Raw genomic sequence first — 15,628 nt, 5'->3', positions numbered from 1 at the left:
ACTACTTTGGATGTAGGGGCAATGATCCCTTTTGTAGTTGTGGTCCTACAGTGGTGACGAGAGGCAGTGGTTGTGACAAGTGGTGTGCCAGATACCAAAAGAAGAGGTTATGAGACTTTGCTGACTGAGATGCTAACTAGTTTGGTTTTCCCTTTCTGTGCTGTTTAGTAGCAAGGGAAAAGACGTTCAGTTGGTCTGCTCCTGTGATGCAATGGAAAACGTCAGAACAGCGAGCTCAGGAGCATTATCAATGTGAGGCAAGAGACATCCAACTGGGAGTAGCACATCTGCCACTGTCACTGGGGTAAGTATTTGGTTTATAGAGGGCCCTGCTCATGGCCTTAACTAGCTTCAAGTAGGGGTGTCCCATTAACTAGGGCTGGGGTTATAAGCAGAGCTTCCTAGCTAGCAGTAGTAATTACAAGGGAGAAGGTCATTATTTCCAGGTACTGGTCATTTCTCTGGACACAGGTGGAGTATCCCACTCAGCAGATAGATGGCTGTAGGCAGATGACTCCAGGTGGTGAGTTGCTTGCATTCCTCCTTCTGTCTTTCCTAGAATGTTGGTCAACACAATCTCTTTTTGTACGCTGTCTCCTAGTCAGGTATTCTATGCGTGCATCCTCATAGGCAAAGCCTCAGGAACCATGGGGAAGTGGGAAGGGACATAAAGTGTGAAGTGTAGGGATCGCGGGAGCAGACCGCTGTCATTGTTGAATCAGTCTCTGCTCATTGAGTGGGTCTGATATGCCTTGGGGGTGGGAGGCATGGATGAAAGCAAGATTTCTCACAGCACGGGACTTCAGTGTAGTGGTGGTTCATACTATTTTTTTTCTGCTGCTCTTGCAGCAGCAGCATCCAGGAGTCACAGCCAGAGGAGAAAGTGGCAGAAGTGGACCTGAGCAGCCTGGGCATCCTTCTAAAGAGTTAGCAGTCTGGCTTCCTTATAACTGGTTGTGACTAAATGATTGGTTTTTTGAATTCCTAATCTGTACTCACTATAGGTTTCTTCGCATGCTATGAGATTTCTGTTTTAGACTTGGGGCCCTGACTATGGGGAAGGGACAACAGTCTGCAAAGCAGAGGGACTATTTTGATGACTGTAGGTGCAAGGAGCTCTTTTCTAATCGCAGTGCTAATGGGAGGAGGATTGCTGAAGGTAAAGCTCCGCTATAATTTAGATGTAAAAGAAGTTAGGCAGCCTTACTAACAGAGAGGCTAACTGATTTGTTATTCCCCTTCATGCTGTGTTGATTACCAGAGGAAAAGATGTCAACTCTGTCTACTCTTATCAGGTGAAAGGAACTGAGAGCAGTAAGTTTGCAAGCATTACCATTGCCAGGCAGGAGTCATCTAGTTGGGAGTGGATCAGCTGCCACAATCACAGAGATAAGAGTCTGGTTTGCAGAGGCCTCTGCTTGTGACCTCCCTGGCTCCAAGTAGGGATGCTATGTTAGCTATGGTTGGGTTTGTAAGCTTCCGCACTTAAAGCAGTGGTTACAAGGGAGAAAAGGTCATCGTTTTCAGGGTCTACTTGTTTCTGTGGGCAGATATGAGGTGTCATCCTCTGGCTACAGCTGGATCTAAGGCTATGACTCCAGGTGGTGAGTTGCTTGCCCTTCTCCCATGTGTATCTCTTTCTGTTTCCACTTTTTTTTTTTTTTTTTAGTGCATTGGCCAACACAATTTCTCTTTGTCCTTGCCTCTGCTTGTGTTGTCTACTGTGGGCCGTGGTCTGGTATTTTATGTGTGCACCCCACACTCGGGGTCTTGGGAACCATGGAGAAGTAGGTGTAGGGTGCGAGAAGAGTTTGTAACGGTCTCATGAGAGCAGATCGACCCCTCTGTGAATCCTCAGGAGAATCTAAACAGACCACTCTGTGCAAGGTGAAAGCTGCAAAACTAACTGCCATGGGAACAGCTGCAGAACAAGCCGCGCTTGCCAAGATTTCAAGGCTATGCTGGCAGTAGGCCACAAGAGATAGTGATAAGAAATGCATAGGCAATTTTAGGCAATCTTATGTTAATGAGCTCAGCTTTATCAGCTAGTGTTAGGAGGCCTGTTACAGAGCCTCTCCCCGAGTGAAGCTCCGGCGCGTCGGGTTTCCCCCCATGGGTGACTGCGGCGTCTCCGGGGCTCCCGTCGCGGGTGTCACGCGCTTTCAATAAACCAAATATAGCACTCTCCTTCTGGGTGCAGCCTCGTCTCTGGGGAATCCGAGCCTGGTTGGCTACAATTGGCGCAGCGAGCAGGGCTCTCCAGATACGATGCCTTTTTGGTCGAAAGCTGGGGAGGCAGGGAAGCCAGCGCTGTCCCTGCAGCGCATACCAGGATAGCCCTCGACGGGGCGATGGGGGCTGGTAGCGCGGATGGTGGCCTGTTGGGTGGCCCCAGCGGACTGTCCGGAGTTGCAGGAGGTGGCAGGCATGATGCCAGTACAGCTACCTTCAACCCAGATGACAGCATGGCACCTCAACTCCTTGTCATCTTCCTGACTACCTCGCTGACCTCTGCCACACCTAAGCATCCCCTCAGGAATGCCATCCAGTCCATCGTCTCCACCGCTGGTGCCACGGATTGCTGGATGTGTACCCTGCTGAACTCCTCTACCAGATTGGGAATTGAGTTTGTCCCTCTGAACCTGAATGATTGGTGGGACAAGAGCAACATCTTCTGGTGGGGACCAGTCTGGTTTGATGACAGCAACATCCACTCCTACCTTCGCCGCGGCCCCTGGGGTTCATGCTGTGATAGGGTAAGCCCCTACCTGGATAAGGAATCTGGAAGTTCTGGTTCTGGTTCTGGTTTTGTTATCGTACCCTGTAATGGGATGAGGCTTGCTGGAATTTGAGTCCTTGACAACCTTGTCGTCCCGGGTGCTGGGAGGGTGGAACTGAGTGTCTTGCTTGTAATTCCTCGGAGTGGAAGCCATCGTGTGCGAGGAAGCTCCAAGGTTAGGCTGGGCCCTTCTGTCCCGTCCTCCTAGCCAAGCTGGTGTGGGTAGAGGTAACCGGTTTGAACTTTCGTGGAACTGGGTGTCTTGCTTGTAATTCCTCAGAGTGGAAGCCATCGCGTGCGAGGAAGCTCCAAGGTTAGGCTGGGCCCTTCTGTCCCGTCTTCCCAGCCAAGCTGGTGGGGGTAGAAGTAACTGGTTTGAACTTTCTGGATTAGACCGTAATTCCCATCTGCCTTCCTGTCTAATTGTTCTCTGTCTGAGTGTCAGCAAGGGATGGGGTGGGTCACGGATACCTCTGAGCGTGCACATATGGGCATGGCCCAAGCAGCTACCCACTTCAAGTGGAAACACTACTTACAGCAGTGCATGCGCTTGGGAGCCCCCACACTTACTGTTCCACACACCCTTCTCCTGGGAACCATTACTTTTAACTTTGCTTTCACTGCTCTCATATGCTGTTGTCAAGTCTGTTCCAGGTGCACACTGTGTTGCCAGAAGAGCATCAACCACCTCACTTGATTCCTACTAGCCTCGGCGTTCACAAAGGGGTCGCGGGGAGGAGTGTAGGGTGCGAGAAGAGTTTGTAACCGTCTCATGAGAGCAGATCGACCCCTCTGTGAATCCTCAGGAGAATCTAAACAGACCAGTCTGTGCAAGGTGAAAGCTGCAAACTGCCATGGGAACAGCTGCAGAACAAGCCGTGCTTGCCAAGATTTCAAGGCTACGCTGGCAGTAGGCCACAAGAGATAGTGATAAGAAATGCATAGGCAATTTTAGGCAATCTTATGTTAATGAGCTCAGCTTTATCAGCTAGTGTTAGGAGGCCTGTTACAGAGCCTCTCCCCGAGCAAAGCTCCGATGCGTCGGGTTTCCCCCACGGGTGACTGCGGCATCTCCGGGGCTCCCACCGCGGGTGTCACGCGCTTTCAATAAACCAAATATAGCACTCACCTTCTGGGTGCAGCCTCGTCTCTGGGGAGCCCGAGCCTGGTTGGCTACAGTAGGAAATTACCTAAATTTCATGGGGGTAGGGGACATGAGCAGAGCTCTCGTTGTTGACTATCTTTATCTCAGTTTTGGTCAATAAGCAGATGAGAGTGAGGGTGGGCTGACATAGAGAATTCACACATCATGGCTCATGCTGAGCTTTTTCTGTAGGGCTTGCAGGGAAATGATCTAGGAGCCCTGACTAGAAGAGAAGCTGACAGAAGTGGACTCAAGCAACCTGACCATTCTTCTAAGAAGCTGTGAACAATCATTAGCCTTCTGCCTTCCTTATAGCTGGCTGTGTGTTAGCAGTCAGTTTTCTGAATTGCCCATCTGTACTCCAATGTAGGTGTCTTCACAGACCATGAGCTTCTTGGTTTTCACATGGTGGCCCCATGGAATTGAGTCTGGGGAAGAGACAATGTTCTGCAATACAAAGGGATTATTTTGGTGTAGGTGCAAGGAGTTTTTTCTAATTGCAATCCAACAACGGTAATGGGAGGAGGATCACTGATGGTAGAGCTCTACTGTCTGTTAAATGTGTAACAGGTTATGTAGCCTTGCTGACAGAGATGCTAAATGGTTTATTCCCTTCTCATGCTTGGTTGGGTACCAAGGAAAAAGAAATTAGCATGACGGGAGTAGAATCTGACAGCTATGGGAAGAAAACAAGGGTAGCCATCCCATGTGAATGATCAATGTGAGGCAAGGCTGTGTAATTGTATTCCCTTGGTTAGGCTGCATGTGTTTCATACTGGCCTGTAATAACCTGAGTTGTGTGCCTCAATTTCCTTAGGCACAACATCAGGGCATAGTGGTGAGGGGAGTTTTGGTGTGATGATTTCTCAAATGTAGGCCAGGCCCTCCCTGCTCTTTGCAGCGTAGACAACTAGGTGCCACCTTTCTTCCCTGGGAAACAGGACAAAGGTGGGAGGAGGGGCCTGGCTGATTCGAATTGGAACTGGGCAGTTGAGTGGGGCAATCTGGTCTGACAGGAGAGGGAGGAAGGAGGGCCAGGCCTGGCTTGGGGACCTCCTCTGGGCTCCCTTTCCCCAAAATGGATTGTACTGTCTACTTCTGATTTCTGTACTGACAAATCTATTCTACAGTGTGTGCCTGTTAACTAAGAAAATCTTCTGCTCTTCCTGCTGTATGAGTCCTATCTGACTGCGGATAGGATGCAGAGTCTGATGACCCCCTTTCGCTTCATGACTGAGACAGCCAATTGGGAATGGAGCAGCCACCACTGTGACAGAGATAAGTGTCTGATTTGGAGAGGGCTATGCTCACAGCCCTGCCCTCCAGTCCAGGTAGGGATGCAGAGCTTCTCCACTAGCAGCAGTGGTTACAAGGGAGATAAGGTCACCATTTCAGGGATTACATGTTTCTCTGGGCAAAAGCATTACGTTCTCCTCTGGAGATGAGGGGGAAGGGGATGACTCAAGGTGGTGAGTTGCTTGCCTTTCTCTTTTTTTCCTGTCTCTCTCTTCTAGTGTGTTGGCCAACACAATCTCTCTCTCCTTGCCTCTGTTTATATCAGCTCCTTCTACAGGAAACAGGCTGGTATTCTAGGTGAGTCCCCACATGAAAGTTTTCAGGAACTATGAAGAGTAGGAAGGGACATAAATTGTGCGGAGTAGGCCTACAAGAGCAGAGCTCTGTCACTATTGTCAGTCTCTGGTCATTGAGTGGGGCTGATATGGATGGTAGAAGGAGGCAGGGATGGAAGTAAGAATTCCTGAAACTTTCCTTGCAACAAAGCCCTCTACCAGCTTTGTCCATATATCTGTTCTGGAGATACCATCACTGGATCTAACCAGGTTATTCACAGAACCATGGGCGCATTCTCATGTTCCTCAACTAACATCATATATGACATCATGTGCCAGCAATGCCCGGATGCTTTGCATATTGGACAGACTTCAAACTCTCTTAGGTAGTGTTAATGGGTACAAAACAGACATAAAAACACTCCTGATCCACAAACCTATCAGCCAACATTTTAATGGAGTGAACAATTCTGTCAATGACTTAAACGTTTGCATCTTACTGAAGAGGAATTTTCACAACAGTCTCAAAAGAGAGGCTGCTGAACTCTCTTTTATATTGAAATTTGACACATTAACACATGGTTTCAACCGGGATGGGAATTTTCTGGGTCATTATAGGGACTCTTTTGCATACTTGACTTAATCTCATTCTTGACTCCCCCACCCCAGCCCTTCTATTCTGGTTTGCTCACCTTGATAATTTTTTTCTGATTTGTCAACCTTGATTACTATTTTTGGTTCTCTGTGCCTTAAATATTGAGTCTGTTCTGGTATGGCTATGGTCTGAAGAAGTGGGTCTGTCCCACAAAAGCTCACCTAATAAGTTATTGTTAGTCTTTAAAGTGCTACTTGACTTCTTTTTTGTTTTGATAGTATATAGACTAGCATGGCTTTCTCTGTTACCAATAGACTTTAGTGTAGTGATGGCTCATGCTGGACTTTCTGCTGCCCTTGTGGGAGTAGCATTAAGGAGTCATGGCCGTATGCAGAAGTGGATCTGAGGGGCCTGGACATCTAAAACGGTATGAACAGTCTTCAGTTTTTCTCCCTTCCTCATAACAGAGTAAGCAATCAGGTTTTTTTGCAATTCATCAGCTGTACTTGCTGTAGTTTTTTTTTTCCCCACAGGCCCTTGGGAACTGAGTTTGCAATGCTCAGTGACTATTTTGGATATAGGTGCAAAGAGCTACTTTCTAACTGAAGATCGATAGTGGGAACTAGGACTTCTGTGATGTGTTAAATGGACGGAGATTATGCAAGATTCCTAGCTGGTTGGTTATACACCCTTGTGCTGGGTTGAGTACCAAGAGAAAAGAAGTTTAACTGAGTTCACTCTGAACCTGTGGTAAAAAGAAACTGACAGCAGCAAGTTCACAAGTGTTAATGTGAGGCAAGAGTCATTCAGTTGTGAGTGGATCAGTTGCCACAGTCACAGAGATAAATGCCTCTGCTCACAGCATCCCTGGCTCCAGGTAGGGACTGGGTTTGTAAGCAGAGTTTTCTGATTAGCAGCAGTGGTTACAAGGCCACCATTATCAGGGACTGCTCATTTCTCTGGGCAAAAGCAGTGTGTCCACCCGTACATTTCTCTGGTCCCATTTATGTCTTTTTGTAGTGTTGGCCAACATAGCCGCTACCCTTGCCTCTGCTTGTGTCATTCTATAGGACATAGGCTCAATCTCGGGAACCATGGGGAGTAGGAAGAAACATAGATCATGCAGGGTAGGGGGATGCAAGAGTGGAGCTCTTTCATTGACACAGTCTCTCCCCATCAAGTGGAGATAATATGGATGGGCAAGGGCAAGGAAGGCAGGAATGGAAGCAAGACTTCACGCAGAAATAGAAAGTGTAGTGATGGCTCATGCTGAATTTTTTTTCTGCTGCGCTTGCAGAGGAATTGTCCAAGAGCCCTAGCCAAAGAAGTTGGCAGAAATGAACCCAAGCAGGCTGAACATGCTTCTAAGGGGACACACACACAATCATCAGCTTTCTGCCTTCTGCATAAATGGCTGTGAGCTTTACTTACTGTTGGTCTTAAACAGGTTGTCAGCTTCTGGTCGTCGTTGACTTGGTTTCTGTTCATTGAGAGTTTGGGATAAAGATAAGCTTTCACTACACTCACTATTGGTATGTGATGGCTCATGATTGTTTTTTCTTCCCCTTCTGGTGAGTTTAAGGATGAATCATACATTAGACCTGGCTGGAAGAGAAACTGGCAGAAGTGGATCTGAGCAGCCTTGATATCCTCCTGAAGAGACAAGAGCAGTCCTTGGTTTCCTGCCTTCCAGATCCCAGGCTATGAGTAAGTGGGCAAGTGCTTTAATTCTTCATGTGTACTTTCCTGTAGGATTCTTAACAGGCCGGGAGCTTCCTGATAGGGTACCGGGCCCTGTGGAGTTGAGGCTGGATAAAGGACAATCATTTGCTGTGCAGAGTGACTAATTTAGAAGTAAGTGCAATGGTCTCCTTTCTAGTTGAAGTCCGATGGCAGAAATGAGAGGGGGATAGCTAATGGCAGAGGTCTGTCATTTGTTGGATAGGAGAAGCAGAGGTTGTGTGACATGACTCTGATGCTAACTCCCCACTCCCTGTGCTGGGTTGATTAGCTAGGGAAAAGAAGTCAGCCATGTGAGTGTACTCCCATCATGTGGTGGAAGGAATATAAGGAAAACCATCTTGCAAGCAATATCAACATCAAGCAAGAGTCATCTAGCTGGGAGTGGAGCAGATGCCATTGCAACAGAGATAAGTGTGTTTTGGAGTGGGATCTGGTCACGGCCCACCTGGCTCCAGACAGGGGCACCCTGTTAACTAGGGCTGGATTTGTAAGCAGAGTTTCCCAACTAGCAGCAGTGATATCAGGTGAGAGAAAGGTCACTATTTTCAGGGCCTTCTCATTTCTCTGGGCAGACAGGACGTGCCCTTCTTAGGGTGATAGAGGGATGACTCCAGGTGGTGAGTTCCTTTCTCCCATATGTTCTGTCGCTTTTTCTCCTTTTCTTTTCTATAGACTGCTGGCTAACACAATTGCTCTGTTTCTGTCTCTCTTGGACTTTGTCCTTTCCTCTGCTTGTGCCACCTCTTCTACAGATACAGGTGTGCATTCTAGGTGTGTATCCCTGTCTCAGGAGCCATAGGGATATGCCAAAGGAAATATATGATGTGGGGTAGGGGATACAAGAGTGGCACTCTGTCATCAATGACTCAGTCTCTGGAGTGGGGCTCATGTTAGATGGGAGAAAAAGGGAGGTTGAAAGCAAAAACACACAGGGCAATATAGTTTAGTATAATGATGGCACATGCTGAGTTTTCCCAGCTGCACTTGCAGACGAATCATTCAACATCCTTGGCCGCAGAAGCATCTGACACCATAGCAGTGCCCACCCCTTCGCTTTCTGGTGTCTGCATCTCCTGGTGGAGGTGATAAGCGAAGGCCAGAAGGGGACCCTGCATAGCACTGGGCTTTTCCACCCTGAGCTGAGTGTCGAGAGGCTGCCACAGTGACCCCCTCCCCTCAATCTGGGCAGGGATGGGATCCTCATCTCTTCTGTTAACAGATCAGCTGCTCTGGTTCCCTACTACCCACCCTTGTCTGACAAGGGCCCCAAACCTGGCTGGCCCTGGACCCAACTCAGTACCCCATGTGTTGCCCATTGGTTGCCGCAGCGACCCTTGATGAGCAGCTGTGACAGTGTCCTGCCTGCTGTCCCTTCCCCTGTCAGCTGCAGCATCCCCAGGCCATCAGGGTGAGTAGGGGCTTGTGTGTTCTGCTTTCTGGGACAGTGATACCTGCTGGGCTGCTACAAAGATGCAGCCACTCTGGGTTTGGCACAGAGGCTGTGCATAGGCAGGTGACCCATGCTGTTCCCAGCAGTCCAGCGTTACAGCCTCTGATTGCAGAGTGGGTCGGCAACAGAAGTTGTTGGAAGAGGAAGTGACATTAGCAGTAAGGGAGCCAGATCTGATGCACCAGAGGATCGGTCTGGTTCTGCATGGTTTCCACCCTCATGTGTGATGCCTCCTGGGAGTTGCAGTTTTCAAACTGATGTTGGCTTGGGTGTGTAGGCAGCACATGTCAGGCAATGGCTTGGAGCTGTGAAGCCTGGGGGACCCCTCAGCTCTCCTCATTTTTCCCTTCCCTAACTAGTACCTTCTTCCCCAAGCACCTGTCCAGCCAGCTGTGGGACCCCCCCCCACACCCTTGATTTCCTAGCCAATCATCAGCCTGTACCCTCTTCTCCCCAACCCTTATCTGGCTAGCTGTGGGACCCCCTCAGCCTCCCCTTCCCTCCTTTCCCCAGCCAAGACCCCACCTGCATTCTACTCCAGCCTCTGCCCTACTAGCTGTGGTCCCCTCCCTTCCCTAGCCAGTCCCCAACCTGAACTCCCTGCCCCCTTATCCAGCCCACTATGGGACCCCTCAGCCCCCTTTCCTTCCTTCCCCAGGCAGCCCTCCACTGCACTCCCTGTCCCCCACCACCCTCCTGTCAGCAGTGGGACCTCTGAGCCCCCTCTTTCTTCCTCAGCCAGCTCCTACCCTGCACTGCCTGTCCTCCCACCCCTATCCAGCCAGCTGTGGGACTCCGTCATTCACCCATTTTTTCTTCAGCCAGGCCACCCATCTACATCCCCTGCCCCCCACATCTGTCAGGCCAGCTGTGGAACCCCTCAGCTCCACCCTTTCTTCAGCCAGCTCCCAACCTGCCCTCCTTCCCCCTACCCCATCCAGCCAACTGTTGGACCTCTCAGCTCCCTTTTTCTTCCCTTCTCTGGCCAGCCACTAACCCACACCCCCATTTCTCCTCTCTTTTGTCCATTCCAACACTCTCAAGCCCAGCCTGCAAACACGGCAACACCCTTACCCCACCCCACCCTACCCCTTGGGTCTCTCAGTTTTCCTTCCCGCTCCAGCACCACCACCCCGCCTGCTACCTGCTACCCTGACACTACCCCAGTTCATTTCTCCATTCATGGGACCCCCTTAGCCCCCAGCTCTCACTAATGCCGCCCCAGCTCACCCAATCCTGCACCCCAAGCACTACCTTCCCCCCCTCCATGTGTGTACAGGTAATGACCCTTCAACCACCATCTTCCACCTCAACAATCCCCAGCCCATTCCAACCTGACCCTCCTACCACCACCACCCCAGCCATTGGGTAACTCAGCCCCCACTTCTCTTCCTTTCAGCACACCCCCACCCCAGTCCACAGCAACCTGCATCCCCTAACCCTCCCCTTCCAGCCTTCATTCCCAAGGCACTTCAGCCTCCCCATCCCACCACAGCCTGCTCCATCCCTGGCCCCTTATCCCAATCCAAACTGTACCCCTGTACATCCCTCCATCTGTGGGGTCCCCAGTACCTCTTCCTCCTCCTTCAACACTCTCCATCCTGCAGTCCTATACCCATCCTCCCACAAATCCATCCCTCCACCTGCAGGGCCCCTCAGTTCCCTTCTTTCCTTTGTCGCGAACACCCCTCCTCCCTGCATCCCCTGTGTACTTCAACCTTCTCCCTCCACTTTGGGCCCAACATTGTTCTCTTCAGGACATTGCAGCTTGCCCTCCACCAGCAACCATTCAACATCCTTCAACTTGCTCCTGCGTTCCCAGACTTGGGCATGATTAAAATCACTAATAGAGCGCTGTGTAGTGATGATTCATGCTTTTTTTTTTCATCTGTGCTTGAAAAGCAATTGTCCAGTGGCCCAGCCAGAGGAGAAGCTGACAGTAGGGGCTTCAATCAGCCTTGATATCCTTCTAAGCCAAAATGAGCAGCCATTAACTGTCTGCCTTCCATATAACTGGTTAAGATTAGTCAGTCAGTTGAGAGTGAAGAGCAGCAAGACCACAAGTGCTGTTGATGATGGGCAAGAACCATCTAGCCAGAAGCAGAGCAGATGCCATTGTGAGATAAGCATCTGGTTTGGCAGAGCCTCTGGTCATGGCCCATCTAGATGTGTGTTGGAAGGCCTGGGTTTGTAAGCAGAGCTTCCCAGCTAGCAACAGTGGTTGCATGTCAAATAAGGTCCCGTTTTCAGGAGCTGTTCCTTTCTCTGGGTGGAAATAGTGTGCCCTTCTCCTCAGATAGATAGAGGTAGGACAATGAGTGCAGGTGGTGAGTTGCTCGCATTCCTCCCAAATGTTTCTCACACCTTCGCTCTCCTCTAGCGTGTTGGCCAACAGTCTCTCTGTCTGTGCTTGTGCTGTCTCCTACTACAAGATGTGGGCAGGCGTTCTCGGTGTACACTCCCACAGCCCCAGGCTTAGGAGAGAGTGGGAAACAGGAAGGAACATAACTCATACCAGGGAGGGGCTGTGACAGCAGAGTTCCATTCATCTAGTGGGACTGATAAAGATGGTAGATAGAGGCATGAAGGCAAGTTTTCACACACACAGTAGTGTTTAGTGTATGGATGGTTCGTGCTTGGCTTTTTCTGCTCTGCTTGCAGGAGACTCATCCAGGATCCCCGGCCAAACACGAAGCTGGCAGCAGCATATCTGCACAGCCTGGACGGTCTTCTAAGGAGACGGGAACGAGCCTCCTTGTGGCTCTGTGTGTGTGTGTGTGGGGGGGGGGGTCATCTTTTTGAATTATTCATCGGTTCTCACTGTAGGATTCTTTGCAGGCTGTCAGCTTCCTGTTTGGTCAGGGAGCCTTGTGGAATTGAGTCTGGGGAAGAACCAATAGTCTGCTATGCAACGTGATTATGTTGGGTGAGGGTGTAGTGAGCTCCTTTCTTGCTGTGGTCATACTGCGGTAATGGGAGGGGAATAGCTGATGGCGGAGCCCCACAATTTGTTAGATGCAAGAGAAAGTGGTTATGTGATATTGCCCAATTGAGATACTAAGTGGTTTGTCTGTTATGCTGCTTTGTGCTGGGTTGAGTACTGAGGTAAAAGAAATGTGCAGGTACAGTCTGCTCCCATCTCTTGATGTGGCAAAAAAAGCACACAAGAGCCATCTAGCTGGGAGCTGAGCAGCCCCCAGCGTGACTGGCATAAGTGTCTGGTTTGGAGGGGATTCTGCTCATGGCCCACCTGGCTTCAGGTAAGGATGTCTTGTTAACTAGGGCTGGGTTTGTAAGCAGAGCTTCCTGGGTGGTGGGAACAAGGGTGACCAGCTCACCATTTTCAGGTTCTGCTCATTTCTCTGCATAGTGGTGGTGTAACCTCCTCAGCAGATGGATGTAGGAAGATGGATTTGAGGCAGAGCATTGCTTGCTTGCCTTGCTTCCTCCCACGGGTGTGTTTCTTTCCCTCTGTCTTCTCTGCTGTGTTGGCCAACACAGTCTCTGTCTTCCGTTTTTTATTACCTTTGCTTGTGCTGTCTCCTACCGAATGTGGGCCAGGCATTCTAGGTGAGCAGCCCCACAAGCATGGTCTAGGGAGCCGTGGGAAATTAGAAAAGAAGACAAACTGTGCGGGGCAGGAGACATGAGAGTGAAGCTCTGATATTATTAACTTAGTCTCTGGTCAACGAGCCGGGGCTGATATAGCTGGGAGAGAAGCAAGATTTTGCACAGCAAAAGAGCTTAGTGTAGTGATGAGTCATGTTGAGGTTGTCTTTTTTTTTTTTTCTGCTGCACTTGTAGAGGAATCATCCAGGAGCCCCCACCTCTGGAGCGGGGCTACCTGGGGCTGTAGCCAGCCCCTCAGAGCAGGGGGTGGTGCCCCCCGCCCCTTCCCTGCTAGTGGGAGCTGCCCCCAAGCTGTGACCTGGGGGTGGGGGGCAGAAGAGAGCCCCCACAGATGAAAGTGTAACTCCCCTGCCCCTACCAGGGGTCACTGCAAGGCTCAGTCCCTCTCACCTGGTGGCCCCTGCAGACCTGTGTCCCGGGGATATCGGCGGGGAGTCTCAATTGCGCAGGTACAGGTGTGTCTGTCGAATAACTGGTTCCTTACAAACAAGGTGTGATCTGACATTAGTGAGTTACACTGGGGTGAGCCAACTTCTTAGGTCCAGCCCCACTTTTCATCCCAGCCATTAGCAGGGCCCCTGCAATCTGTCTCATGTAATCCAAAGCCATGGAAATTTCAGTGGTGTTCCTGTGAAAAAGAGCCTTTCAGGATGTGTAAGAAAATAAGTCTGTAGAACGTAAAATCTTTATTAAAAGATACGTAAGTGTGAATACACATACATAACAGTAGCATATTTCAATATTTTAAATGAGGTGGGTAAGCCTGAGAGCCAGCAGCTGATCAAGCTGTGGCCCCCCAAGGGGGCCGACCCCCCACCCTTTTGCAATCCTGCTTTAGACAACATGTGGGGGTTTGGGAAGGCGGTGACCTAGGGGGCTGGTTACTGGAATGGATCTTATGAAGATACTTAATATTAAATAGCCAATGAGGGTATAGAATGTATTTCACTGAAGGGAGTAGAAATTTGCTGATGGTAATAACCAGTTACTATTAATAAATTAGGTGTGCTAGAAAGGGTAGTATGCTGATTTTTAGCTAGAGCACCTGTCTGCTGTCACTAGGCAGAGCATCGGTGCATAGTTGGTGATGGGAGTTTTACTGCGATGACCTCTCCCACATACACAGCGGGCTTCCGTGGCTTCTGTAACCCACATGAACGGGACACTTTTCTTCCCTGGAAAACAGGGCAAAGGAGGGAGAAAGGGCCTGGCTAGTTTGAATTGGGAACTGGGCACTTGGGCGAAGGAGCAATCCGAGCGGATCTGAGGGGGAGGAAGGAGGGACAGGGCCACAGCTTGGGGATCCTCTCTGGGCCCCTCTCTCCAAGGTGGATTGCACTGAATTCTTCTGGTTTCAGTGCTGACCAGTCTGTTCTGTGCTGAGTCCCTGTCGACTATTAACCTGTGTGTTCTCCCTGCAGAATGAAAGTCACATCTGACTGCAGCTGGGGTGTGGGGCCAGGTGAAGCCCCCCCGACCATACACATGCGCACATGCTCTCTGACCCAGCTGGGGCCTAAATAACAAAATTTTGTTAAGGCCTAGGAAAAGCGAAAGCGATGGGGGACATTGTAGTATCTGCTCACTTATCAATGAAGTCAGGAATATAGAGCATGCTGTGGGGCACACAGCTATCTCAAACGCAGGATTTAAAACATTCAAAACCAAGTTCCCCACTGCTGTGGGCGTGAGCTCCCACTAGCATATATTCACTAACCTACTCCAGGCCCCACTCCTGTAAATCCAGGGCTCTACATTTCCACCCCTACATTTGTTGCGAGCTTCTGAACATTCCACCTATGTTGTCCCCCTGCCAGACTCTAAATGGATTACTTGCCAGTCATCTCAAAGGAGCTACGTTTATTGTGAGCAAGGTGGGCCTTTAATATGCTTGGGTTTCCAATACACAATCCCAAACGTTCACCCCTGGAGGCAGCCTTACCTTACCTGCCGTTTTAACCTGCATGCCACAACTTGTGTGTAAACGCTTTCTCAAGAAAGTGTCAATCTGCTCACTTATCAAAATGAAACTCTTAAGACTCTGGCAGGTCATGTGTATAATGTAGTTAGCAAGTAAACGAGGCCGGCCCCTTTATTTCTGAGGGTTTTTTTTTCCTGCTTTGGCCAAAGTACAGGGGTTGATCCCCTCACCCTGCCCCCGCCTCCCCGCCCCAGAGGCCTGAGGAGGGACTTCTTTGTTGGTTAGGATCCACTCCCCTCTTCAAGGTTCACTGTATACTGCTTGCTGGGATGAGAGCCCAGGACAGATTTGGGTGCCACCCAGCTATTAGCAGAGCATCCCCAACTGACAGCATGTGTTTCTACGGGTGGTGCCCATCCACACAAAGATCTCTACACAGAGCCACATTTATTCCACATACAGATGGAAAAGATTGGAGGGAACGTTGTCGCTTCCTGGACAAACACACATGTCCCCAAATGTTCACATCCAGCCCTGGGCAGTCAACCCCTCTAGGGCGACCACACCCCTCCTTGGGCCCTCACCCTCAGTGTGATCGCCGCCCCGTGGCCAGGCAGAGGCAGGCGCAGCCTGTCTGCCATGGGGTGGCTCGGTAGCGCCTCCCCGCGGCCAGTTACAGTTAGGCACAGCCTGTCTCCCATGGAGCGGCTCTGCAGCGCCGCACTGCAACCAAGCACAGTCAGGTGCAGCCTGTCTCTCGCGGCTCGGCAGCGCCACCGTGTGGCCAGGCACAGT

At 50.2% G+C, this 15,628-nt stretch overlaps 1 protein-coding gene across 14 annotated transcripts in view; it reads left to right on the top strand.

Moving 5' to 3' along the window:
• The first annotated feature begins 2,054 nt into the window (after window positions 1-2,054).
• Window positions 2,055-15,628, top strand: part of LOC142021530 (uncharacterized) — a 36,354-nt gene continuing 22,780 nt past the window's right edge. For 7 of the 14 annotated variants that reach the window (XM_075010446.1, XM_075010448.1, XM_075010449.1 and 4 more), the window contains exon 1: window positions 2,075-2,756. In XM_075010446.1, coding sequence (XP_074866547.1) covers window positions 2,352-2,756 — 405 coding nt within the window. In that variant the 5' untranslated portion in view covers window positions 2,075-2,351. Of the gene's footprint in view, window positions 2,757-4,115; window positions 4,290-5,053; window positions 5,517-6,403; window positions 6,517-6,622; window positions 7,797-15,628 lie in introns of all 14 variants that reach the window. The other 7 variants (XR_012647700.1, XR_012647699.1, XR_012647702.1 and 4 more) reach the window with 7 other exon arrangements.

Source organism: Carettochelys insculpta, chromosome 16 (genome assembly GCF_033958435.1).
Source record: "Carettochelys insculpta isolate YL-2023 chromosome 16, ASM3395843v1, whole genome shotgun sequence".
In the NCBI taxonomy this organism is placed as follows: Eukaryota; Metazoa; Chordata; order Testudines; family Carettochelyidae; genus Carettochelys; species Carettochelys insculpta.
The sequence above is the reverse complement of the archived record's forward strand: the minus strand, read 5'-3'. Positions and strand labels throughout refer to the sequence as shown.